Here is a 27,868-nt window from a genome sequence, read left to right on the forward strand (position 1 = left end):
AGAAGGAGGTGTCCGAATGTCACTATTCATCAATGTGATCCATGCATGACTTGATCTTTATAATTACTATAAATAAGCAAATCTAAAAGGCCATCAACTTTGATTCATCAGACAAGCTTGTCTGAGTCTGATTCTCTTTTGACGAGATTAATTTACTCCTTTATATGTTAGCAAGTGCTACTGAAGATGACGATGATGATTGACTAGACAGTCAAGTCAAGCTATTCCTGCATCTCCGTTCCTCTCTCTCTTTCTTCTTGCAACCAAGTCCCATCAATCATGAAACTCTTCTTCGATCTAATATGAAGAAGCACAATGTCTTTCTTGTTGGAGAATAGTCCTTCATAGGAAACTTAACATAACATATTACAACTTACATATTGAATGTTTTGTTTTAATTGTACTGAGACCTTTATGATAAAATTTTATGCATTCTAAATTATAAATGATTAAGAAAATATTGATGTGATTAATTGCGGACTGCTAATCTAAAAACTCTGAAATCTTGACACTTCTTACTAATAGATTGTGGAATGAGCCTAAAGTCATACATCATCTAATCCATTCCTTGTTAGTTCTACTAGACGTCTTGGATTTAATGTTATATGGCACGAAAATAAAATCTGATGTTGGTAAGATTTCATCTGTTTTAAGATGAGTAGATCGAGAATCTAACCCAATGAAAAAAAGGGTCTACTTATAAGTCCCCCGCACTAATGCACCAAACAATAAAAGGGAACAATCTACCCTAAACCCAGACCACGTTAATTAGTTGTGGTGTCAATTTGTGTTACCTATAAAAAATTCTCGTGTGTATGAGGCTTGTCTTCTTTCCGCTCCAGTGAACATCAACTCTGAAGTTTCTTGACAGTAAAAGTAATCTGTGAGTTTATCCTCAATATTAAAAAGAAAAAAATATTAAGCTAGACGTCCTTGCCTATTCAAGCTATTTATTTTTTATATGTTAGAAGTTGAGTGTGACAAAGGCTCCTCTTTGTAACATAATACTCATATATTTTTGAAGTTCACTATCATATAGCAAGGCACGCACGATAAGCTACATCCTAGGGAAACTACTAGAAAAAATGGCACTCTACACTTAGTTTAGAGAAATGGTAAGGAAACTCTCTAAAAAGTTGGACTCTCTGCCATTTCATCTTTTTGGCACAATGTTTTATAATGTTAGCACGAAAATTGATGTTAAACTGTGAGATGACAGAGAGTTTCATTGTTGAAAGAGTCCTCATAGCATTTCTTCTTAATTAATGTTGTGAGGCATAACCTGCACATGTACGTAGACCTTTCACTAGTCCAAGAGTACATGCATGATGGTAGCCTTACACCACATTTATTTGTTTTCCTCGATGCCCATCCCATCCCCCAACAGTATTGTACAATTGAAATTAGGGAATTAGTATTAACACTCCAAAAATCTTATTCTACACTCCAAACTTTCAATATTTGGAAAGAAAAATACACTTGTGAGGAGTATAGAATGAAATTTTTGGAGTGTCAATAACACTTCCCTTGAAATTACTAGAATGATATTGTTTTTATCATATAATAATGTATTCCAGATGCTGAATTATTATTATTATTATTATTATTATTATTATTATTATTATTATTTATTTTATTTTATTTTTTTGTGAAGAACGGGGATTACAACCCAAAGAGAACTACAAAACAACAGCAAAACGAGTCCGAGAGACTCCAGTAGCATCATCAATGAGAGTTGATCTAATCCAAACAGGAGATTCATCAAATACAAGAACACCAATATCCATATTATAACTCATATTAGCTAACTGATCCGCCACAATATTCTTCTCCATGTAAATGTGATTCAATTCACACCTCCTCAATTGTCTCATCATTAATCTACAACTACGCAAAATTGTCTCCAAAGGATGAAAATTATCAACTTGGATTTGCTTCAACAACATAACAATAGCCTTGGAATCCATCTCAATATGAAGATCAATAGCACCCTTATCAATAGCAAGCTGTAAACCAAAGTATAAACTCCATAATTCAGCATCACAAACTTGCCCTTGTCCCAAATTCACAGCAAAGCCTCCTAACCGGTTGCCATTATGATCTCTTAGTACGCCACTAGCCCCAAATCGACTAGAATTTGTCCTTCTAGATCCATCCACGTTTAGCTTACACCAACCTACATCAGGATGGTCCCAAAAGAGTGAAATTTGCCTCTTGACAGGTTTAATGGAAGACTTCACACAATCCTTCAACCATTCAGCCACATCTCTCACAATGATCGCTTTTGGATCCATAGGCATGACAAAATTGACATAAAAAATCTGCTTGTTTCTCCATTTCCAAATATACCAGCAAATAAAAAGGAAAAGAGTACATCAAGCACCCTCATTGGTCCCCTTTGAATTTACTTTCAGATTTGCTGGCAACCAAGCCTTAAACTCGATTCTGGGCATTCCTCAGTTGCCTTGGAACTCCCATACTTTCCCAAATACACACACCCCGGCCTGGGACAATCTTTAAAAATATGAGCAATGGATTTAATTGGTCCACAACAAGTAATACAAGAAGAATTAGAAGTTATTTGCTTCTAACTCGTTGCTCATTAGAAATCAATCTCTCTTTACCCATCAACCAAAGAAAAACTTTTAGTTTAGGTGGAACAATACTAATTTTCCAAATAAAATCCCAGCAAGAATCAGGCAAATCCTCTCCATCAAATAAAAGATTATAAGCTGATTTAACAGTGAAAACACCATTAGAAACACATCTCCAAATAATTTTATCCATACCTGCACCATTAGTACCAACAGCCGACATATAACTTTTTGAACCATATCTTCCGACATATTAAAAAATTATTTTGTAATAAAAAAGAATGTGAATCTGTCACCTCTAAAAGCGTCTCCAATGACAGATAAAAAACTTTAGAATGGTTATTTTACATTTTCAGTTAGCCAAAAAGCTCTTGAATATGAGGATGGAATTACATTTTTTGTAGGTGGTTCCCACTAAACAAATAGAGAAAAACACATGGAATTCTGAAATTATATGTATTTCATTTACATCTTCCTGCAATGTAAATATGACTCTTACATCTCAACTTTGTATATTTCCATTAAAAATGCTGCTCTAATATGGTTATAAAAAGATAACGTATTTTGTATGGTAAAATTTTTTGTAATGTACAAAGCTTTTCCCAGATGGCAAAAATAACTACTGTGCTTGAGGGCATGTGAATTGTCCTTTTCTCTTCTTTTCTGCACCTCCTTAAATATGTATTTCAGAAATTATTGTGACCCTGCATACTGGTGTTCGTAAAGCTATCCAACTAATTATCTAACTCATTCATTTTGCCTATTGTACCTTAAAGTGATCAAGAAACCTTTTTCAGGTTGTTGCATGCATGTTCAGTATTTTTCATTGCATCCAAAAATGAAAATGTCACAAAATACATTTGGTCATTGTTTGTTTACCAAACGATATTTTAAATTATTCTAATTTGCAAGGAGAAAGATTTAAATTTGAATGCAAAAGGGTGGCACAGTGCCCTAACTAGTTGAAAACTTACATATGAACTTTTAACCGTTGTTTAAATTTTACATCTTAATTTTCAACAGAAAAAAGAAAATCCATCTTCTAAATAGAATTTGATCAATGTCAAATGGTTTATATATTTATATTCGTGACAGTTAATAATTAAATACACACCAAGGAAGAGAATGCTATAAAATACTCATGTACACACACACACACACACACACACACACATAATGTTATATATGAACACTTCCTTTGAGTTTTTCATATGTAAAAAATCGCAATATTATTGTTGTGCAATGATTTTAAGTTAGACTCAAGTTGTAAACGTTGAACAATGAAATGGAATCAGGCTCTAGGATCGCATAATTAATTTTGTGATGCCAAAGAATTATTCACCTTTTTACATAAAAAAAACCATGACAACAGAGTAGTAAGTTCCTTTTGTGAAAAGGAACAACAAAGGAACACTAGATACATGGGAAAAATGAGATTATAAGAAAAATAAGAGAAACTTTTATGCTTAGAGAAAATACAAGTTATCTGAAGTATCATTTTACGTGTTATAATAAGAATAAACAACAGTATTGACATGTTTTACTTTGAAGGTAATTATTAAATAAAAAAATAAATTCACGTATTATAATTAGAGTTAAATCATTCTAGGTACACTGAAAATTGGTCAAGAAAACACCAAATTATATATATTTTTTAACCAATAACCAAGTGTCATATGGTAATTAAGATAATTTTAAGAGGCTTATAGTTATTTTGTTCTTTTCTTTTCTCATTTTTTTTTTTTTTTTTTTTTTTTTTTGCTTTTTCTTTCTATTAATAAAAGAAGATAGATAAAGCTATGATTCACTATTAAACTTCCTATTGGTAAGTGATTCACTATTAAACTTCCTATTTGGCATGTGATTCACTATTAAACTTTATCATCGCAATAAAACAACTCACTGTTGAATAAATTTGTATCTATTGGGATTTTAAGGGAATGTTGTCAGAAAGGGAAATCGGCCAAACAGAGTCAAAGAAAACCACATGGCATTTGGATTTGCATGTATGCATTTATGAATTTTGTATGTCTGCCGTTTCTTTTAGTTGTCTATGTCGTATATGTCTGGTTGTGGCATGCAAATCTTACGTTTTCCACAGGTCCTTTAGATTGTCGGTTGATGATGGGCCCCCAGTCAGTCTTGGGAGCCGAAAGGAAAGTTGGACATTATTCACACTGCAATCAGCTGAAGAAAATTTGGGATTGGAATTGGATTTTCCTAATTGGGAACCCCCAACAGAAAGTATCTGCTTATTTGAGTCTATTTGCAAACTGATTTGATTCGTTTCAAAATTAGAAGATAGGAATATTCTTCCAGCCGCATGCACATGCTCTTTACGAAAAGATGCATGGCTAATACGTGCATGCTTTGGCGAAGTTCTATTTTTGCAAAATGTTAGATTCTGAAGTTGGAGTATTAACCCCACTAAAACTACTTCTGCACATATCTAGCTATTCTGTGTGTATATTGTGGAGATATAAAATATATAACCACGTCTAATCAGAGCATGTCGTGGGCATTATGTCCCACTTCGAGAGAGATAGTTATTGACCTCTTGGAGCTCTGCCTGAAAGGCACACGAGGATGTAAGAGGGGAGGCTTTATTGAGCCATAAATATGGTAGAGTACTTTCTGGCCTAACTCCATGTTTATCAAGATTAGCTCATGTATGCTCGAGTCCATTACCAAGTCGACGACCTTTTTATGCCCTTTGTCCGGCATCTCCCAAAGGCATATTTCTCGGTGGGGAGACTGCTTCACATTTCGACCCAACCTTGCGCCTTGCCCTGCTGGCAAAACTTCTTCCCCTGGCCAAGTCACAAAAGGAAACTAGTAATCGCAAATTATATTCAAATTTCTCTTCAAACTTTTCAGATTCTCTCAAATACCCTTTGACTTAGACATCAAAGGTCTTCAAACACATATATACGTTTAATGTAAAACTTATTATAAATGAGTTTCATTTCTATAAAAGGTGGATCAATATATCTGTCTATTTGAGGGTGTTATGAAAGAAGATTTTTAATAGTGATTAAACTTAAATTTCTTAGTTGGATGTACATGCACATTCCTCTTAGTTAGAATCGCCACTTGCATTTTATCAAAGAATACTAGAGACAAACAACCAAATTTTGGAAAATATAGTATATGGTGTCAATTGACCCCACCGAGATGATGTAATAGTAAATAAAATACAGTAATATGATATATGTAAAGTTACTAGTAGCCTATACAGCACTTATATGTAAAGTTACTAGTAGCCTGTCACTCATGATTTAATTTTGTGGAAGTTTGGCCTTAGGTGTAAAGAGATTCATAGTACTTATCTATAAGTTGGAAATTTTTTTGTACATATGATCAAATTAATCCGGAGTGTTTTATGCTCCCAATCAACACTAATATGTGTCTCTACTTTATAGCAATTTGAATAATTAATGTGTCCATCACGGGCACCGTTGCAAGTTGGCTGATCGAATTAGTCCGTGCAAGCTTCTCTGCTTCAAGAATTCAACTTACATGGTGCATCTTATTCATTCTGTACAGAGAGTAAATATTATACTGTGATGATGACAATCTTTCATGTACCCCTCTCTCTGTCTGTCTCTCTCTCTCTCTCTCTCAAGTTTGTGTGTGTGTGTTTTCGCAAGGACTGAAACCTACACTTGAATGCCCCTCTCGGGGAAGCATCAGCATGACAACCTGCATTACTGTTACGTCACACTATTCTCTTTTAACCTCACATCTCTCTCTCTCTCTCTCTCTCTTCCATCTTTTTGTCCCTCCTCCTCCTCCTCCTTCTCCTCCCTCTACCCACTGTTTCTTTCTCTTCTGTCTATCTATTTATACCTCCTCTTCCTTTCAACCCTTCATTCTCCACAACACACTAATTAAAAACCCTACTTTAGTTTCTCTATTTACACCCACCACAAACCAAGTCCACAATTTAAGAAAAACCAATTATGTCCCCTGCAGCAAACTCGTCATCATCGAGATGGTGCCCTACCCCAGAGCAACTGATGCTCCTTGAAGAGATGTACAGAGCTGGAATTAGAACCCCAAATGCCTCTCAAATCCAACACATCACTGCCCAGCTCTCTTTCTATGGCAAGATTGAGGGCAAAAATGTATTTTACTGGTTCCAAAACCACAAGGCAAGGGACAGACAGAAACTTAGGAGAAAGCTTTGTAAGCAACTGCAGCAGCAGCAACTACTCTATCACCATCATAATAACCACGATTACCCTAATTACCACTATCATCAGCAGCTGAATCAGCAGAGCTTTCTTGGCTACCTTGAGTCCCCTCCTCCTGCATCTTCTGCTCTTCATCATCCGCAACTTTCTACTTGTCATCATCACGATAACTACTCATCAACTGGGTTTCTTCCTCCTCAGGTTATAATTAATTTCTCACTTGATCGATTATATAATTTCCTTTTTACCTTTAGGCACAATGATGAGATACTAGTAGTGGAAAGACAGAACATTCTCTCTTTATTTTTTTCTTTTTTCTTGTTTAAAATTATTACTTTATGCATGCATATTGCATAGGTTTAGTATTGTTTTAGCTTAATTACTGTTTAAAGTTAGAACTAAGTCTTCAACTCATCACCCTTTTAAATTTATTAATTTATGAGTAATGCTACATTTATCATTTATTTGTACTATCTATTTAATAAACGTAAGACTCACCAATACATATGGATCTCACTTCTATTAAAAAGATGATACAAATAACTGATAGGAATAATATTTTTGTTAATTTAAATCTCGAAAATTCTGAGGTATGTTATGCATCAAAATTTCTAACATTAACCAAACTCGAATTAAGGGACAAACCCCCCTAATAAAAAATTAAAAAAAATCCCTTAAGCCCGGTATACTCAATATATAATACAAAGAACATGAAGGAGAATTACTGGAAAGGGAAAGCTGTTGTTTTTCTAAAATCAACTTGTAGTTGTTTTTTAGGTCTTCTAAAATTTATATATGTACAATGTTCTGTTTGTTAATTTAGTGTTTGTGGTAATTGCGTTTATTAACTAACTCAAAGGAATAATTATCAATTGTCAAGGTGATACAGAAATGCACAATACTTACATTCCCCCATGTGGAGATGCACATATTATCTCATCTGCAAATAACGTATCTTGATCGAACAAAATTAATAATTGGAATCATTCAATTTATATGTCTTTTTTGAAAATCATCCCTACAAAAAATCATTCGAATTGGAGATCCTTTATTCATCCAAACGAATCAATAAATTGACGGTTGGGTCATGAAGATTTTACTTGGTATTCTTACACCGTCGATTTGTTCTATACATTTGGATGACTAAATGATCTTTGATTGAAGTGATTTATGGTACAGGTGATCTTCAAATAAAGATTAAAAAATTAAACGTTAACGATTGTGAAATTTGTATGATCAAGATACTTTAATCGCAAGTGAGGAATGAGCTCATCTCCCCAAAGAAAGAATGCAAGTATATCTTATCCATACAATATTCACTAAAGAGCGAAACAAATTCGGATACACAAGGATATATATGGTGCACAAAAGGTGATGTCATTAGAACCTTGTTGCTGGAACTTTCAACTTGGGTCGAATGAAAAAGAGTATATATCATACGTCAAGCTTTTTATTAACTAAAAACATCAGAATACATAATTATTCTTGCAATAATACTTGCATTCTCTCTTGCACGTATTTTGACCGTACAAATTTCATACTCGGGAACTAGTTAGTTTCTTAAACTTCATATAAAGATCATCCCTACAAAAATCATTTTAATCATAGATCATTTAGTCATTCATATGTATAGAACAAATCAACCGTGTAGGTACCAAGTAACATATTCATGATGAGCCGTTCATTTATTTGATGCATTTGAATGATTAAATGATCTCCAATTTGAATGATTTTTTGTAGGAGTGATCTTCAATGAAAATTAAAAAAATTAAATAGTTTCGATTCTCAAATAGGAGGATATGTGCATTCTCACATAGAGGATGCAAGTATTATCCTTATTATTGTCCTTAATTTCTGTCATTTTGCTAGTGATTTTCCTCTTCTTTTTGAATGCTTTTTTTTTTTTGGGATAATTGTAATAACCTATGAATCTATGATACCCTAAGAGTATAGAACAATGGCAGAAAGACCAAAGAGAAAGAGGAGAAGAGAGCTTTGTATATTTCGAAGAGTAAAAGAGAATACAATGCAATCTCCCAAATGACTTCTACATCAGCTATTTATACTAGCTAATATCTCATTACACAATGACTCAATTACCCTTTCTAACAACTTCATCCTAACTAACTCAATCCAATTGACTAACCAATGACACACTGCCATATGGGTTTGTTTACATGAATCAACATGACTATATGGTTATTAAATTGAACTATGTTTTTGTTTCTGCACAGGTGGGAGTTGAAGATGCCTTGATAAACTACACCTGGAAGATGACGATCCCAGAGAAGGTGGAGATGGAGAAGTCCGTGATGAGTATGCACGGTCGTGATTGGATGATGAATGTAGGCCCACCATCCCCATGTTGCACTAGTTCAAGAAGTACTGCTACTACTTCTAGACCACCCCTCAAGACCCTTCAACTCTTCCCTACCACTGCAACTAATCTCAAAGAAGAATCCACGCCCTCCTACAATGCTCCCTCTTCCTCTATCCCCACAGAAAATTACTAAAAACCCTACTACTACTATCTCCTACTACTGCATCTCTCTCTCTCTCTCTTTCTCTCTCACTTGTTGGGTGTCTAGGTTTCTGCTATGTGTTTTCTGTGTTTTTCTTCTGTGATGTGAAAGATCTCAATTGTCCAATGAGTAGTAATCGGGTTCTGGGTCCTATAGTATTTTAACCTCTCAACTCAAACAACCTACTGCTATTTATTTGCACGACAGTACAATATTGCATGCAGCGTTGTATTTCTTTGTTTTCAAGTCTCAGTTTGTCTGTTGTGTGTAGCTTAAAGCTGACATATTGCACACCCAGTACTTAAACTGATCACTACATGTATATCTAGTCATGTAGAAGTCAGCTTTTTATCAGTGTTACTTGGTCTTGGACCTTTCGAACAAGTCAATGCAACACATTCTGTCTGTTATATGCTTGAATTTCGCCAGGATTTTTTTCATTTTCTAACCTTTTTTTTTCTTGTTTCTAATCTGGGGATAGGCAAAATATTGTATAAGAGGAAATAATATTTCTTTGGTTAATTTAACCAAACTGCGGATTAGCTGAGGACTTTTAGCCAATTTTTTACTTAAAAGGAATTTTAACCATTTGATAATATATGGTCCAATATCCTAGTGGATAGGGTGTTGAATTTCTACGAGTGCGTCCTGGGTAAAACTCATTCCTCTCCTCAATTATTGTACTAGTTTTGAACCCTCCCTTTCTCTTAATAATTTTTTTTTAAAGGGAATTTTTAACCATTCGAGGGGATTCAAACATATTCTAAAGGTATTTTACCACTATTCAAGGGAGTCTCGAGTGACTATATTTTTAAATTTTAAAAAGAAAATGGCTAAAAATTGAATGAGCTAAAAAAGTGGCTAGTTGCTAATTAATACTAGTGATATTTCTCTTCACTTGTAAGTGAGAGGTCTTAGGTACAATTCTCACCAAAGGTGAATTTGAACCACATTATTGCTAGCCCATTGTGAGGCTTAGCAGCTTAACCCATTCCCCCACTCCTTTAGTGTGAATAATGTCATTTGTTCAAAAAAAAAAAAAAAAAAAAGGCTAAGTTCTCCTATGTCCCTTGTAATGATCTCATCAAATTATAATGTCATAACTCATAAGTCAAACAATTTTTCACACTTTCTTCTTTAACTCAAACTCAACATTTGAATTTTTTTTTTTTTTGGTCAAACAAGATAACTTCCATTAAAAACTAGTACACGGCCCAAAAAGAGTCAGGTAAACAACAACAGATAAAGTAAAAGGCTCAAAAAGAGTCATGTAAACAACAATAGACAACAAAAAAACCCTAATCTCAAATAGCATAATTAAACCAGACTACTGTCATCGTCACGTTTTTGGAGGAAGCCAAAATCTGAACCGAAAAAGTAGACATCAGATCTAAGTCCCTTCACAAACCCCTGCAAATATATACAAAGAAAGTATCTAATAGTCAAAAGTGAGACTAAGGGGGTACATAAAATACCCTTACTATGGTGGAGGCCACAAAACACTTTTGGCTTCGATAAGGACCCGATATGCCGGTTGGGGAGGGGAAGTGAGGTAGGGAAGTGGATCTAACATCCAATTTTTGATCTGAGCCTACCGATTGGAGCACATGATGAGGTGGGAATGAAATATCACGGCTAAGGAAAAGTAAATGGCAGGAAACAGTAAAAGTAGGCAAAAAACACTAGATAAGAAGCATGAAGTCCAAATTTGAGACAAACTTAGGGGATAATTGATACCAAACTCAAAGAAAAATGACATATCTTAGGGGAGGATTGAAATAGAAAAGGAAGGAAGAAAATTGGAAAGGGGGAAGGAAGATGAGGTGGATGCTGTGAGGGGAAGGGGCAAAGGAGATGAGAGGGGAGGAAAAGAGGGAAAGGGCAAAGGAGAAGAGAAGGAAAGAGGAGATAAAGGAGGAAGTAGTGGGTTATCACCTATCATGAGCAAGAGCAAGGGGTGGTGGTTGAAACTTTGAAACTAGGATTGGGTTTATTTTGGATCTAGGTTTTGAAGCTCATAAAGAGAAATATAGAGGTTTTTTTTTTCTTCAGCTCTTTGCCGCAGCCTTCTTGTCGTATAATCCCAACATTTGTTATTTGGAGAATTTCAAATATAGGTAAATCATGGGAAACTTAGATTTTGGTTGGGACTTCCTCATAAGTGTTTTTCTTAGATGCCAATAGAAAAAGGTTGTACATTTTAAATAAAAAAACCAAGTGCCTTCCAGAAAAGCAACCGACACTGCTTCTTGTAGAAACATCTAGTTGGTGCTACTCCAATACATTTAGAAGCCTTTTAAATTTTCAGTCAAACGTTGTCTGATACGCTTTTAATTGGCCAAAAAGATTATAGCTCTTTTATAGAAGCATTCTCAAAAAGACTTTTGCTACTTGCTACTATATGATCATATCTTGGGCTACCTGTTATAGACATGTTACGTATTGACTTCGTATTATTCATATAGGAAATGAACCCAATTAATAAAAGTACATATTGGCTTTCAAATTAAGTAATATTTTTTTGTGGATAACCATAAAATTAAAATTATTTACAACGAATATGTAGTGTATATATTTGGTATTTGTCACACATATTTCTCTTGAATATGTACCGTTTATTTAGCTATAGGGTTAAAATTTCAGATGTGCTCTTAACCCACTACTAACCATACCAATACTTACATAGAACGACAGTAAATTCACTCAATAAATCATATTTAATTTTGTCAATTTTCTTCAACATAGTGCTCACCATAGTGTGTGCGTATATATAGATGTATGTAGTTGAATCAATGAATTTTTTTTTCCAATCATAAGCTAGGTCAAGCGTTGGATTAGCTCCATCGTAAAATAAAAATTCTAATGATGGTAAGTGATCTTAGATAAATATATATTCGATGCCACATGAAAAGTATTGTCACCGGAGTAATGTGAATCCCACACCAATCGTTGGAAGTTAGGTTACGATAATGTTCCAATATTGGTGTTTCAGACAAGAAAACAACATACTATAATGCAGTTCAAACAAGGGCGCCTTTACTGGAATGGACCAAACAACTCTACAAAATTGACATGTCTAGTGCCCTGAACGACAAAATAGACGGTGCAAAAAGACATTTATGATTTATGTGATGCATGGAATGGCTCCAAACTATCACTATAGAAGAAGTGACTATTAGGTCCGCTCAACTAGAGGCAAATGGAAGGATTCACCCCTATTAATAAGCTATCTTTGCGGTCAAATATCTTAGTGGATAAGTTGTTGGATTTCTATCTATGCATGCGGGGTTTCGAACTCCCTTACAAATTGTTGTAATAGTTTCGAACTCTTCATCTCTCTTTAATAATAATAAAAAATAAAAAATAAAAAGCTATTATATGCGGAAATATTGTTTGACCCTATTAATTCTATTAACCAGCTCTTCAATATGAGATCAATTTGTAGCTGTAAATTTCACTAAGTAGTAGGGGAACCAACCGCCCCTAATATTTTTTATTTATTATTTTTTACATTTGACCCTATTGTGAAGCGTATTGCACTTATTGTGTACGTAGATAATATGGTGATAAAAGAAAATGATCTGCAAGAATGTGTAGCCTTGCAAAGATACATATCTACCAAATTTGAGATGGAAGACCTTGGATTCTTGTAATATTTTTTAGGGATTGAGGTATCGAGAAGCGGTCTAGAATTTTCTCGTCTCATAGGAAGTATATTATTGATTTTTTGCATAAAACTAACATGTCAACTTGTGTGCAATAGCTACACCACTAGAGGAAGAATTGAAGTTTAGTGCTGATCATAATCAAGTACCAATTGACAAAGGAGGATGTCACATATCAGTAGGTCGTTTAATGTACTTGACACACATAAGCCCTGACCTTGCCTATGCCTTGAGTGTGCCCATTAAACATGTAAATTAATTATATGGGTAATATAATGGATATTTATCCTTGATTGATGGGCATGGGTTGCTCCAAACCCATTTAGAAGCTGTTAAAAGATAGCTAACATTAGTTGAGCAAACTAAGATTTGGGAGATAACTCCCCAATGAATATGATTACAGAGGACTGAAAATTGAAACAAAAATTCTAAGGTGCTCAAAGCGAGGACCAAAACGAAATTTTTGTCCACTTTTGTATATATGTGAGTATATATTTTCCTTTCCTTCTGAATGTACAATGGTTGATGAGAAGAAGAGGAGTATGTAAATGAAAGAAAAAGAAAAAGTGAAGTATTTGTACAGAAAGGACTGCATCTGCACTGTGGAAAGCTCTTCTAGAAGTTCTCCTTGTGGAAGACGAACCGAGTTGCTGAGTTTAGACTAAATTCTAGGCAGAGCTCCCTGAGTGTTTTGGTAAGTGTTGGACTTCCACAATAGAAGACACCTGCAACAAACAAGAGACCCGAAACCGTAAGTCTTACGCTTAGAATGTTCAAAACTTTGTAGTAGCTTGAAGACTTCATAACTGTTATGGATAAAAACATAGGAGAGCTTCATCAGAATTAGGCTCACCTATTCGGGAGGATTCATGTGCAGTAGCCAAGTCGGAAAACACCTTTCTCCAATTAGGCCTTGCAAAATGAGTTCTTATCTGTCACAGTTACATTACAGAATTAGTACTAAAACTCCACTAACAATGCTTTGTGTGTGACAATTTTTCGAAGTTTAATACCCGGCTTTCTGATACGACATCAACTCCATTCTTAGCATGTTGCAGTTTCTGCACCATGGCAATAAGAGCAGACCTCGCATCTCCTTCTTCGTACACGCTGGTCAAGTAGTTGTGCATTTCTATCATATGCTGCAACATTTGGTTCATGTTAAAGAAAACAATGAAAAAAAAAGTGATGCAGCTAGGGTTGGTTTTATCTGACTTTTAATTTGAATAAACTCACATAGTGATCACATTCTGCAATGTCATCCATGACACCTTTAAACCATTCAAAGGAAGCTTGCTCCCTTGTTACCCAATAAAAGTATGCTCTTTTTGGACCCTTTTTATATGCCTCCCTTTGCATGTTGTTTGATTTGGTTTCCGCGGATGTTTCTTGATGCTCATTTGTCGAATCCTGCACAAGGTAACTACTTTGAATTGTTAGTTATCGTTCACTTAAGATTCCCGATAAAACTTGTCTTTTTTTTTTTTTTCCTACTTTGACTCACAGGATTATAAGCCAAGTTGAGGTTTATTTGGTTTATGATATCTTTTATGATGCTGACGAAGGGAGTTGCTCCAATTCCCAGACCTATGAGCAATAAGATGTCAAACTTTATGTAATTTTGAGCCGGTGCACCATATGGTCCCTTTATGACGATCTTCGGATATCTGCCATAAAAATAAAAAATGAATAGCAGTTACTGATTTTCGCTTTCAGTTTGACTCATAATGAGCAACATTTTGTTCAAGCTAAGATTCTGCGCACCCTTCTATTTCATGACCGTAGTTTGAATGTGCTTTCGTTTCTATTCTAACGAGATTTCCCTTTCTAGTTTGTGTACTTTGAAGCTGGCTGCACGCCTGCATATATTTGAAGAAGTATGCAGCAGAGATTAAAGAATTCAAGATTTGTTTAAAAGAAATGGTCAGTTTTCCAAATTTCTTCATGATTGATTAAGTAGCCTAAGCGAAAAATTAATGAGTAGGCTCAGATCTAGAACTGTTAGAAAGTAGGATGTTGATATATAGATTATAACACAAGTATTATTATTTAGGCTCATTAATAATACTAATACAAGTACATTACCTTTTCAAATCTTTCTCTAAGCTCCGTAGTCCAGTCTCCCAAGCTTCGTATGTGGACGCTCAAGTAGTCATCTCCTGGAGCAGAAGTGATGGTGAAGGGATGCCTGTAGTGAACGAAGTGTTTAATTTGTGTAGAGATATTATGATTTCGGATCATGATAGCAACTATGTAATTTTTGTTACCATTCAAAACCTGATATATCAGGGCACTTAAGAAAGAGGTACATTCCACTTTTATACTTGAATCCATGAGGTTTGCTCATGTACAGAGCCAGAACATTTCCCGTATATATTACTGCCTGAAATATCCAACAAGCGTGATGAATCAAATCAAGTTTCTGAGATATTTCAGTGAATGGTAAAAGTTTCGAGCACTGACCTTAATGACATGGACAGGGAGATTAATTTCTTTTATGATTATAATAGAACGCTCAATTGCATACAACATTACTGGAACAAGGATATACATCCATGTCTGCAAGAAACAAACGATGCAAATTGTTTCAGCAGGATGAATTTGAATCTTGGATTCGCAATAAAACTTTGCGAACTTGTTGTCCATGTGCAATCCAGTAGTTTAGTGACTATAGCGATTTAGAGAATATGAAACTCTTTAAGTAGCATACATACCGTCTTCTTGTGCCAGTCGCTCGTGAAAATTAGGAAGTAACCATGCATGACAAAGAGCATATACACCAACACAAGCAAATGATGTGCATACCAGAAAGAATTGAACCCTGACAATTTGTTGAGTGGCCACGGTAAGTTGACATTTTTTCTCATTACATTTAATGCCAGTGTGAACGAAAACATCATCAGAACCGTCATGAGAATCCCGGTTATTCCTGGAATACTATTAACCAAGTCCATGTAAGTTGGCTGCTTATAATTGAAATATGTCCCAGCAACATCCATGAACTCATCTTCCCGGGATGTTATCAATCTTGGGAAATCACAAGTAATGTGTAAACCTGCATGTAGAGAAGTCGAAATTACAATTCCCAGTGCAATCAACTTATGGAATTTGATATTTTCATCAAAAGGGATTAGGTTGCTGAGAAATGATGACCGAATTGCGGTAAGAGTTCCCCTACAAACTGGAATGAGAATGAGAGCCATATTGAACTTGAGAGTCTCAGCAGAGCCCTTTGCAATGCAGAGGCATGTACCCATGAGTTTGTATAATCCATGCTTCTGGTATTGGCGGTATTTCCAAGTAAAGAGGCCTATGTTGATAGCTAACCACAATGTCACAATCCATATTTTCTTCCAGTTTTCTTGCACAAGTTCTGCACTTGTAGATAGGAATTTGCTAATGGGAGTTCTGTAACTTCTGGGAATCATGGATTTCGTGAGGGATTGGGTTCTCTTTCCGATTTTTTGGTTATCTTCGGACACTGCCATTCCCCTCAGTAGGGTTTCCAACTGCCACATCTGTATTAAAACTAGGATGTAAGAAGTCGCTGAAAGTGAGAAACTAACTCTAATTAATGCTATCAAGAATGTACATATATCTTCACCTCTATATATCCCAGGTGGTCAGGGTCAATCTCTTCCATGATCAAGGCTGCATATGATTTTGCTTGCATTTTAAGATTTGCCAGCTTGTTCGCGGAGGCACTCAAAACTATAACCTTTTCCATAAGAAATTTTAGAAATCCGATTCACAAACATATGGAAAAAAAAAACAAAAGGGAGAACGAACATGTAAATTTGGTCTCCATCCTCACCTCTGCTACCTCATCCTCGGAGAGCTTCCCATCACCATTCTTGTCACATCTAACAAATCATCAAATTCATTCATCTAGTTTGTGTTTAATAATGTTAAATTAAACATCGAGAGTTTTTCCTTACATGTCGAAGAATATCTGAAGTCTTGCTTCCATGTCTTCATTAGTTATGTCTTCCCAAAACAACCTTAATTCTTCAAGAGTTATCCCACCTTTCTCGCATATTATCCTTCTCCTAGCCAATGCATCAAACAATTCGCCTGCAAATTCCTTCGATTCTCCTCCCATCCCTATGAAACGAAAGCTTCTAAAATCTCATATACATTGTGTTCCACGTTCCATTTCAAAATGCATGCAAAAACTTACAAAAGGGTAATAAAGCAAACGAGTACTTACCAATGCAGGCTCCAAATTTGTCCCTAGAGAGCCTACCAGCGACCGCGTATTGATTAAACCGCTTCTCAACCTGCTTCCATGCATCCACTTCTTTTCCTGTGGCTGTCCTATCGAGAAAACGCAAGCTTTTAATCCCTTCTTTCCCTCCTGGTTCCGCCCTACATCCCACGCTGCCATGATTGTTTCCCTGAACCCCATTTCTCTTCCTTACACTGCTGTTGTTCCGCTTCAATGTCGCATCGTTGGAACTCTTGGTCACATTGCCTTCTGTGTCATTGTTACTTAAGGGAATATCCACCATGGGGTCAATATCAATAGTTTCAAGCTTCCATTGGTTGGGATCTTTCTGGTCATCATTCTTTGACATGTTCATTGCCACCAAGAAATTTTTTTACCTCTGAAATTTACATGTCATGGTGAAGGGAAAGATGGATGTGGAAAATAGAGAAAGAAGGGCGGAGTTAGGGTTGTGGAGAGAAGACAAAGCTGAAAGGGTCAAATGTGTGTGGAAGGAGGGAAGAGCAATGGAAGGCTCAGTTAGTTTGGTGGTTCTTTGTCTAATAATAGGAGAACAATATCACTAGCTACTTGTATGTCATTATTTTTGTTTTTAGCTATGTATACAGGGGTGGTTTTGGTATATTACCGTACCAAAACCTCTCTACCAATTACCATATCAAATATTTGATATGGTAAAATCTATTATCATTACCGTACCAAACTTTCAGTATATTGAATATCAGTATACCAAATAGTTTGGTTGGTATGGTATGCCAATGGTAATTGCCACTTTGTTTTACGCTACTTAGTTTGCCCAAAATCTAATATTTTTTAATTAATATAGAGGTGTAAAAAATATAGAAAATTTTTATAAACGCTCGTAATGACAAGCTTTACCACTTTCGTGAGGAGCTTAACTTTGAAATTCGCCGTTATACTCATATAAATCATAGATCAAAATTTAATCGTTAATTGTTGTTTACATTTACGCTTCATTTTTCTCATCAAATTTTGTTTTTTTTTTCAAATTTTCTTTTTTGAAAACATGATCTATTAGAGGATGCAGGAAGATGAACGGTTTGGATGGTTGATATTATGTTCAGAGTTTTACGGTTAATAAAAATATTGCTTGATGTTTATAAAGTTTTTACAAACTATATGACATCGATTCATATTTCAGTTAACCGTAAATATCGAAACGTGATATCAAAGATCTGAACCGTTCATCTTCTTACATCCTTCAAATGATCATGTTTTCAAAAAAGAAAATTTAAAAAATGAAATTCAATAAGAAGAATAAAGCGTAAATGACAATCGACGGTTAAATATAAATTTAAGGTTTATGAATTATAGCGTTGGATTTTGAAGCTGACATTTTCATGAAAGTTGTAAAGCTTGTCACTATGAGTGATTGTATACTTTTTTTTTACATTTTTTTACACATCTACAATAATTATTATTAATTTTATTAATTTTGCCCTCAAATAATTATATGAATAAATACATAATATAATATTAATAATATTGGTAGGTATGGTATACCACCGGTACTGGTTTTGGATACCAGTACCGTATCGAAATAGTATGGTACGGTACAAATACCGTACCATTACCAATTGGTACAAATTTTTGGTAATAATTTGGTATGGTATGATTGGTAAGGCGGTTGGTACAGTAATTTGGTAAAAATTTCCACCCCAGTATAGTTATTTATTTTGGTATTTTAGATATTAAGTTGTTTTTTAACAATTTTTTTTTCTCTTTTTATTTTTACGCTAAATTCATTTAACCTACAAGTATGGAGAGCGGAGGTTTGAGCCCGGGACACCGTAGGTTGAAGAAGAAAGCCTTATTTACAGGGTAATCCACCACTTACAAACAAAGCATTCTTGTTAATGTTCAATAGATATAATGATAATGTTGCTACTAATATTACGATTTTAATGATAATATTCTTGTTCACTTGCAAAAGCCAAGCCAAAAACTTTCAATGGGATGGGATGTACGTGTTCCGCATATAACGTATGCAATCCTAAACATAACCTTATACGTGTTATGCATTTAAGGCAGTTTTATTGACAATGACGGAGTTAGAAAACTCTAACCTTATACATTATTGTGCATTATAAAGATACCTTTGTTAAGATAAAGGGCAAATTTTTATTTATACATAAAAAGTTCACCATAAAAAATACAAGTACATGGCAATTTCAAAGAACATTGTCTTTCTGCAAGTAGCTCTTTATCATAATGATGGAAATGTGTTTAACCCTTGTATGACGGCGTAAGTTCGAACTCCGTCGGTGGCTAATCTAACATCTAATCTAATAAAATCTATCGTTTGACAAAAAGAAACATTGTCTTCCACCCCCAGAAAAATATTATGCTATTCAAAAACAAATTTGAGAAATTTCATTCTTATAGTACTAAGAAGCACGAAATCATCAATGCACCACTACTAGAAATTTGGCTATAAGCCACCCTTTTCATTTAGTGGCTATTGTCAAGTGTTGCCACTCACATTGGTGGCAAACCTCTATGCCCACCAAGCACCCACTAAACTAGAGAGTGTGGCCTATGTAGAGGACTCTATTGTAACAATGACTACCAATATTTCATTGGTGCCTTTCCTGCAGTGCCACCCTTATTCACATCGGTGGCAAAATTGCAAAATAATATTAAAAAAAGAGGATGCCCTGTGTGGGCACCCAGATTTGAATAGGAATATTTCCTTTTTTTTTTTTTTTTTTTTTTTTTGTGAGGAAACAAATTGTAAGATCTTTGATATAAGAATATACTACAAATTTGCATAACTGATCTTTAATACAATTTTGAACAAATGTTGGGACTCAAACTTTGAAAAGTGTTTGAAGACTCTGTTTCCAAAGAGCTTAATCATGTCATGCCAATCTCTCTTTGGCGATCAAACCATTGTCTCTCCAGGTGGGATGTTTGAGCTAGGTTTCTTCAAACCAGGTCAGCTTTCAAACTACTATATAGGTATATGGTACTCCAAGCAAGTAGTATCTGAGAGGACTGTTGTTTGGGCAGCAAATAGGGAAATACCAGTCAAAGGCAGCAGCAGCAAGAGCAGATGATGATGATGATGCTGCGATGGGAGTTCAAACTAAACATCAAAATATTAGAGAGAATTGAAGCAAAGAAATACTCAAAAAATTACATTCACATATCCCAAAACAATATAAATAAAATAAAATAAAATAAAAGGAACAGAAATCTGGAAGAAGATGAAAAAATCGATGCAAAACTCTGCTGCACTAAAAAAAAATCAAAGGCAAGTCCTGATCGCCAAATTTCGAGCACAAAGAGCTGATCGCTAGAAAGAAATACAAAAACACATTGTTACTGAAGTTTTACTTGCAGCTCATTAGCATAGGACCATGCAGATGGCTCTAGATTTTTACACAAATCTGGAGGGCACCAAGACTACCAACCATATGCTTAAAGGAACTTTAATTTGTTTGCATAACTACCTGCTAACCAAATCTTGAGCATATTGATAAACCAGAAATTTAAACACGTAAGTGGCCAGATTGCAAGCACGAGACTAATTCTATACCTCAAACCGAAGGCGACGCGCTGTCTAGCAGTCCAAACCTTGATCCTTGATAAATTGAACTTCCTTCTTTGATCTAGCAATCCAAAAATAGATAAATTAGGCAGCATGTCATATCAATATAACACACCTATACGTACACACACATACCAAAACAGCCTACATTCAGATTTGCATCATATCCTTGTTTCTAACTCTCTGGGGAATTTTCACAAACACCCAATAGGCAAGATTTGCTTCAATATAAAAGAAATCTGATTTAGTCAGTGATCTCAATTGCATGTATATCTGAACGACCATGCTTGTTAGTCAGTCATATTATAGGATGTATTTAACACTTACCAAGCGATTCTAAAACAACATCCTACATACATATTATGTTGTCAAACTATGAATCAAGACAAAACTTTCCTACTTTGGTAATGTAATCTCCTAGTCTAGTTACGATTTGGTTCCTGTATTTTGACTTGAAAACAATTTTGGTCCCTTAGAAGTTGCCAATGGCTCTTGAATTGTAACTGGAAAAAAAACTCAACACAGCTATGAAAAATTAAAACTCGAGGCACCAAAGCGTGAAAAAAAAGAAACCAAAATAGTTAAATTTACCCTTTTATATCATACATACCATTAAAAATTTGTTTAGAGATAAAAATGGTAGTCATAGTAAAGAATCCAACTTGACCAAAGAAAGTGGATTTCCTCACTTTCTAGTGCTAACTAGCAAGCTTGCCCGCGCGGTGCTGCGGGTTTTGAAACTGTATAAAACATGTAGAAAGAGGCAAAAAGGTAGGTGTTATTCATTTGATCTCACAAAGACTGATATTATTGCAACACATTCCAACTGGAATTTAAAAAAAAAAACATAAACCTTTACTTTCTATGAACTATCACCAGAATTCTTCTCTGAACAATCATCAAGGGAACATCCTTTCTACTTTTTTCATAACTTCCTAACCATGCTCAGAAAGATTAGGATTCAACAATCATCAAAGGAACATCCTTCAGATGATACAAATATTTAAGCATGAGCACGCACCTCAAAAGAAAGGCAGAAGCTTGATGCAGGCCCATAAATCAAAAGAAAGCAGAAATCAGAAAAAAAAAATTGCTAAAAAGCAATGTGAGTCACAAAATATATGAAACCTAGATCAAACTTCTTGATAAAACCTAAGAATAACTCCACAAATTTCTGAGTTATAAAAAAAAATTCAGAATCCCAGATTAAATTTCTTGATAAAACTTTAAAAACCCCAATTCAGATGAGGAAAATACATGAGGGACTAATTTTAGCCATATTAGTTGTTTGCATTAGGTTTTGAGAAACTCAAGTACGGAACAGAAAATGAAATCAGATAAGTAATGTTATATTCAAAAGATGAACACTAAACGTGTGATAAAGATGACAATGAAATTGAATTACGGGTTCTTACCGTGCCCTTTGTGAAGTGTCCTTAGTTGAGCAAAATATTCAGATATTTTCCTGATAGGCTTCCACCTAAAAAGGTAAAAGCAGAACATCAAAAATCATGCAAGCGTCCCTGTAGAACCTTTCCAACCTGATGAAAAATAAGGGAAGAGATCAAGACTGACCTGCTCAGCTAAAAACTTGATTTCAACAAAATCTATTAATTGCACACCTTTGTTCTTCTCAGCAACCTATTAGTCGTAAATTCAAGGATGAACATAGTATAGTAAGATTGTTAATTCACAACACGAACCAATTGATGGTACAAAATATAATCACCTAAGCCTAATCATCTTATATTAAAAAGACATCATACAATAACAATGAATGTTTTACAGTGTGCAAGTGAAGAAGCTTTCATTTGCTAATTTCTTAAGTCATAATGCAAGCTCGATTGCTGGATAAAAAAAAAATAGGGACCAAGAAGACATCAAATCCAATGCAGACAGCAGATAAAATTGAACCCAAAAGGCAAAAGCCTTCTCTAACAAATAGATACATATAAAGAGTCATTTGGGATATAGATATTGGTGGACCTGGAAGAATAGAGACGCACTGAGTAAGAGAGAACAAAGAGAGATAGTGGAATATTGGAGGAATACCGGATGACGATGAACTGTGTAGCCATAGCTGTTGGTGGCGGTGATTCCGCTGCGAGAGACAGTTCGAAAAAAGGTAATCAATAAATCTTACAGAACTGTAATAATTCAGTCATGAGCTTCAAATCATTGACATTTCAATTATAAGGATTCATAATTTAAATTTTAAGATAGTATTAACGGTTTACAAAATTAGAAAGGTTCAAAGCCATTAACAGTTATGTAACTCAGACTCTTCATACCTAGACTTTGCTCACTACAATCTCTATTTTAATCTTAGCGGCAAAGTTCTCTTCATATCTCATTACTTCACTCTTCTTTCTTCTTCATTACCAAAATCATTTTCTTCATGTACTATCTGATCTATTCAGATTCTCCTCAGACAACAAATTGATAGCTGGGAATAAAGAAGAAAACATGCATCAATAAAATTTCAAATTTTTAACCACCTCTAATTTATAATTAATCTAAGTAAATACACAGCAACCACAACAATAAGAACTTTCAAATAGAAAAGTATCTATTAACTACCATGCAGAGGATCTTCCTAGATCCAACTTCCCACAGCCCTATGTCCCCCACATTGGTACCAACTGAAGCATATACAGAGAACAATCAACAGTCAATTATGAGCAGCAAGCATCTAGGGAAAAACTGTAGAGCCAAAGGTATACAAATAAATATAAGTAGCTACTTAAAAAATACAACCCAAGAAGTAGAGTCTGCTGTGAAGGATGAAAATCCATGCTCATGGGAATTGAGCCCTGATTCAAAGTCCGTGTGACATTCTTAGGCAAGCCATCAGGTGCATTCAAAGCTTGCCCTGGACATGTTACTGGCCACATGTTAACAGGGAGATTAATCCTAATCCCTGATTTCTTGGTATTCCTGTACAAACTGATTATGGCCTGATTTTTTTAAAATCATTCCATAAGCTGCAACCACAACACAACCACAGCAATAAGAACTTTCATGAGCTGAATCTAAGCTTGCAAAAAGCATTCCATGAGCTGCAAAACGCAAATGCAACTGACTACTATGCATACCTTTGAATTTTTCAGATGCTTCTTCGGATATAGTTCATTGGAATCCAGTGTAGGTGGTGGTGCTAAAAGCATACATGTTCTTTGCTTCTTCCAATTTCTACATAAACACAAATTAACAGATTAATCTCCCAATTACAATACGTAGCATGAAATAACAAAAACAACCAATATAATCTGGTGCATTAAATGCTTTGCCCTCCCTCATTTTATACATCGTGGGAAAATATCAAACCCAAACAGAAGTCCTCTGAAACTCCGATTTCAATATAACCAAACACAAACAAAATACCAACTCAACTCTGATTATAAAAAAACTAAACTAAACTATAAATTGAAACTTTCAATAGAACAATCCCAGAATTTTAAATTACTTACGTTGAGAACAAAGGGTTTTGCAACCTACAAACAAACATCCAAAATTTGAAACACCTACGAACCCAAAATCACAAAAACACCAAAACTGAAACACGGAATCACATTTTCTCATCTACCGAGCAAAAAATTACGAATCCAAAACTAAAATATAAAAAAAAATCCCAAAAACTTAGTGCTGCATGAAGTCCGTACCTTGGATTTTGAGGAAAGGAATATGGGTTTCGACAGATCGGCAACGTTTGAGAGCGAGAGAGACTGAACGCTTGAGAGTGAGAGAGGCGAGTTTGAGAACAGCGGAAGCAGAAATTTGAGAAAGAGAGAGAGGGAACGGATGAAAAAACCATGAAGATGCACTGGAAGTGGAAGGTCCAGCGATATGATGAACGGACGCAGGACTGGAGAGTTCCAGAGGCATCCACAAAACGGAATCGAAATCGTCAATCGTGTTGCAGAGCACAGTTTTTCCTTTTTGGATTTCGTCTCTGAGGGAGTCGAGAGACTTCTATTGGCAATCCAGGGTCAAAACCGTCATTTTACTGTGTAATTGACAAAAACAGTAAGACTTAAAGAACAACTGAAGGGCAAAATTGGAACAACACTGGTCATCCACAGTACCAACCCTACGGGTTTTAGTATATATGATATATTTACCGTGCTTGAGACTACAAAAGCTTTATAAAAGCAGTTGCTTCTTTTTTAATTTGTCCATCAAAAATATTGCAACTGCAGATCCTGGGAATTTAAAAAAAAATTCCAAGCAAGAGATAAAATGTGATAGTTGTGGTTAAGGAGAAAATCACCATGTTCACCTTAATTTTTTTTAGAAGAACCCTCTTCACCTTAGTTTCACCCACAACCTTCCAAGGCTTCCATTCTTCTCGGCCCAGGTTGGAAACAACCTTGATTCACCTTCCTTGTCCCCAATCTTCAACATGCATACAGAAAATGGAATTAAAATTTGAAATCTAGAATTGATCCCAAAAAAATCACTTACACTAGGGAACACCCATGAGGAGAGGATCATTTTTACCTCTTGGTTGAGGTTCAATTCAGGCAGACTTTGCTGGAAATTGGCCGGAATACCTATGGTCACCGTTTCTTAGATCTGAAATTGAGAAAATTCGGCTACAAATTTGGAGAAACTAACTTGAGGGTTGGAAAGAGGAAGGGAAGAGGATTCTGAAGGTATAGTTTGACGCTTGTTGGTGACGGGAGGACGGAGCCACTGCTGCATGAAAGAGAAGAGTATACGGGAGGGAGGAGAGAGAGAATGAAAGGGGAAGCGAGCGGAGGGAATGAAGGGGAGGAGTTGGACTTTTGTGAAGGGGAGAGAGGTTTAATGGTTTTTTTTTATTTGTTTTATTGGTGTTCAATAAATTGTATTGGTGCCCAGTTAATCACAAATGCACAAAAAAGTATTTTTAAGAAATAAAGTTAGTTAACAGACACCAATATTGGTGGCTGATTTTTTTAGGCCACTGATATCAGTGGCATCTCATTGTAAAGCCACCAAATAATAGTAAGAGTAGCAACTTTATATCTATGACCACCAATTGCAAAGGGTGGGCAAAAAATGGTGTGTAATGGGCATAATTCTAGTAGTGCACACTTCTTGTGAAACTTCTCTCTTGTGCATAAAGACATTTTGTTATGTCAAGAACAGTTTATAAAATTATGAATAAAATTAAAATGTATCTGAAACTAACAATAAATTACAAAAGTTGATTACAAAAAGCTAATCAGGTGTCATCTTGCGTCAAACTTTGTTAAGTGTGAGAACTACTAAGATCACCAAAATCTAGTGGATGAGTTCAATATTCATGAAAATCCATGTGTGAAATGATGGGAAATTTGGAAATATATCCATTTTGATAACCAACTAATGAAATACAGCCTATACTCTCCAATTGTTATAAAATTAACCAAAATTGGAGTTAAAAAGACTTAATAGCCCTCATGTTATTAAAATTAACCAAAATTGGAAATATAGCCATTTTAACCAAAATTGGAGTTAAAATTAACCAAAACTAACAAAAGACGAAGGCATAGCATCCAATTCTACATCTTTCTCTAATTTTCGGATTTGAGAACTTGGGCTGATTCTCGGAAAAGTTGTGAATTTTCTGGAAAAATAGTTGGGTATTTTTTGGGAAAAATTGGTAGGAAATACAAGTGTTAGGAAGTGAGAAAGCGTCGTGTTGGATTGGATTTGGGAGATTTTTCAGCAAGAAGGAATGATTCTTTCTTCAACCTGATGGAGCATAGAAGACGAACACCAGAGTAAGAGAGAAGAGAGAGTTTTAGATTAAGGGTAATTAAGTCTTTTTAACTTCAATTTTGGTTAATTTTATAATAATTAAAAAAGTTAGGCTATATTTCATTATGTGTTTTTCAAAGTGGTTACATTTCCAAATTTCCTGAAATGATCTATGTTACAAAACCAAGACAAGCTATCTTGCTAATAAGGCTTTTTAATCAAAATGGTCCTTGAGATTTGCATAACTACTCACCTTGGTTTCTGAGATTTGAAATAGATAAAATTGGTCCCTGAGTTTGTCCACAATCAACCATTTTGATCATCCGTGAAAAAAAAAATCTCTATAAAATAAGAATAAAATGACAAAAATACCATCATTTTGACCTATTGTTTATCAAATTGAGCGTAATTTTGTTATTTTGATCCTTATGTAACATAAGTTTTTACTCAAGGACCAAAATGATTGCTGGTGGACAATCTCAGGGACCACTTCTATTGATTTCAAATTTCAGGGACCAAAATCAAGAATTAAGCAAATCTCGAAAACCATTTTGACTAAAAAAAACCTACTAATAATTCAAAAAAAAAAAAGAAAAAAAAAAGAAAAAAGAGAGGGTTAAGGGCTCCAACAGCTATAAATAGAAGCTTCTTTGAGTCTCTATTTTTTTATCAGCACTATTGGTCTCTATTTGGACTCATATTTGTCAATTTCTACACGACATGATCATCTTGAATTGAGTCTTAGTCTCCTAAGTCAACCATGATATCTAAGGAGGAAATTGATTAAGGATTTTCATATTGAAGACATACATTATTATTGCCATCGAGAGGATACACTTTGAAATTTATAATCACTGAAAAGAAATCAAGGCTCAATAGGCAATCAAGGGGGAAAATTTGAGAATGAATGCTCTCAACTAGTATACATTATTATTTTCTCTACACCCTGCGTGCTTTTACCTTTATTTTCTCCTTCTATATGTAGTCACTCTCAATTTGTGTGTAACTCGTTTTCCTCCAATGTGTAGAGGAAAGTATTTTCACGCACAGAATAATTTTTATTTTATCACAATTTGGTTTTTTTGCAATTTACTTTCTTGCAATTTATTTTCTCGCAATTTATTTTCTTGCAATGAAAGTATTGTAATTTAATTACTTATTAATTTGATCCATTCGACCGATTCGTATAGGTTGATGCGACTCGTCTTCCCATTCATCTCAGCTCACACGTCAATCACTAAATCCATACCACTTCACTTTCATGAATATCAAAGTCTTTGACCTAAAATACGAAGAACCCTCGATCAAGACACATTTATTCCTCAGTCATCTCAAGTGCAACCAAAATCACCAACTTTTCTT

The 27,868-nt window shown here is 34.9% G+C and overlaps 2 protein-coding genes and 2 long non-coding RNA genes across 6 annotated transcripts; 1 reads left to right on the plus strand and 3 right to left on the minus strand.

Moving 5' to 3' along the window:
• Positions 1-6,556: 6,556 nt before the first annotated feature.
• LOC137741481 (WUSCHEL-related homeobox 3-like) lies at positions 6,557-9,587 on the plus strand. The gene is made up of 2 exons (XM_068481186.1): positions 6,557-6,991; positions 9,025-9,587. Exons 1-2 carry the CDS (start codon positions 6,557-6,559, stop codon positions 9,301-9,303), a joined length of 714 nt encoding a protein of 237 aa, XP_068337287.1. The 3' UTR covers positions 9,304-9,587.
• A 3,724-nt stretch (positions 9,588-13,311) lies between these two features.
• Positions 13,312-17,563, minus strand: LOC137743897 (putative respiratory burst oxidase homolog protein H). The gene is made up of 14 exons (XM_068483828.1): positions 17,188-17,563; positions 16,916-17,081; positions 16,792-16,840; positions 16,582-16,695; positions 15,692-16,495; positions 15,441-15,536; positions 15,245-15,360; positions 15,063-15,165; positions 14,742-14,836; positions 14,494-14,644; positions 14,214-14,372; positions 13,991-14,119; positions 13,831-13,909; positions 13,312-13,702 (listed from the first exon to the last, which is right to left on the minus strand). Exons 1-14 carry the CDS (start codon positions 17,558-17,560, stop codon positions 13,593-13,595), a joined length of 2,544 nt encoding a protein of 847 aa, XP_068339929.1. The 5' UTR covers positions 17,561-17,563; the 3' UTR covers positions 13,312-13,592.
• Positions 17,564-19,967: 2,404 nt separating this feature from the next.
• LOC137741592 (uncharacterized) lies at positions 19,968-20,933 on the minus strand. The gene is made up of 2 exons (XR_011069317.1): positions 20,768-20,933; positions 19,968-20,314 (listed from the first exon to the last, which is right to left on the minus strand). It is a non-coding gene; the product is annotated as an uncharacterized lncRNA (long non-coding RNA).
• Positions 20,934-22,007: 1,074 nt separating this feature from the next.
• LOC137743788 (uncharacterized) lies at positions 22,008-24,723 on the minus strand. 3 transcript variants are annotated; one of them, XR_011069531.1, is made up of 8 exons: positions 24,442-24,723; positions 23,875-23,971; positions 23,537-23,763; positions 23,360-23,421; positions 23,071-23,225; positions 22,766-22,880; positions 22,355-22,420; positions 22,008-22,259 (listed from the first exon to the last, which is right to left on the minus strand). It is a non-coding gene; the product is annotated as an uncharacterized lncRNA (long non-coding RNA). The 3 variants fall into 3 exon arrangements; XR_011069532.1 differs by lacking the exon at positions 23,360-23,421; XR_011069530.1 differs by having other exon boundaries at positions 23,360-23,763.
• Between the last annotated feature and the right edge of the window lie 3,145 nt (positions 24,724-27,868).

The sequence above is a fragment of the Pyrus communis genome, chromosome 8, assembly GCF_963583255.1.
Source record: "Pyrus communis chromosome 8, drPyrComm1.1, whole genome shotgun sequence".
In the NCBI taxonomy this organism is placed as follows: domain Eukaryota; kingdom Viridiplantae; phylum Streptophyta; class Magnoliopsida; order Rosales; family Rosaceae; genus Pyrus; species Pyrus communis.

What these genes read in the sequence shown, in the direction of transcription:
- LOC137741481 (XM_068481186.1), top strand. Translation starts at nt 6,557, where the DNA reads ATGTCCCCTGCAGCAAACTCGTCATCATCGAGATGGTGCCCTACCCCA. An exon ending in CTGGGTTTCTTCCTCCTCAG is followed by an intron (nt 6,992 to 9,024) that starts GTTATAATTAAT and finishes GTTTCTGCACAG; the next exon opens with GTGGGAGTTGAAGATGCCTT.
- LOC137743897 (XM_068483828.1), bottom strand. Translation starts at nt 17,560, where the DNA reads ATGAACATGTCAAAGAATGATGACCAGAAAGATCCCAACCAATGGAAG. An exon ending in CTTCAGATATTCTTCGACAT is followed by an intron (nt 16,841 to 16,915) that starts GTAAGGAAAAAC and finishes ATGATTTGTTAG; the next exon opens with ATGTGACAAGAATGGTGATG. An exon ending in ACATGAATCCTCCCGAATAG is followed by an intron (nt 13,703 to 13,830) that starts GTGAGCCTAATT and finishes TGTTTGTTGCAG; the next exon opens with GTGTCTTCTATTGTGGAAGT.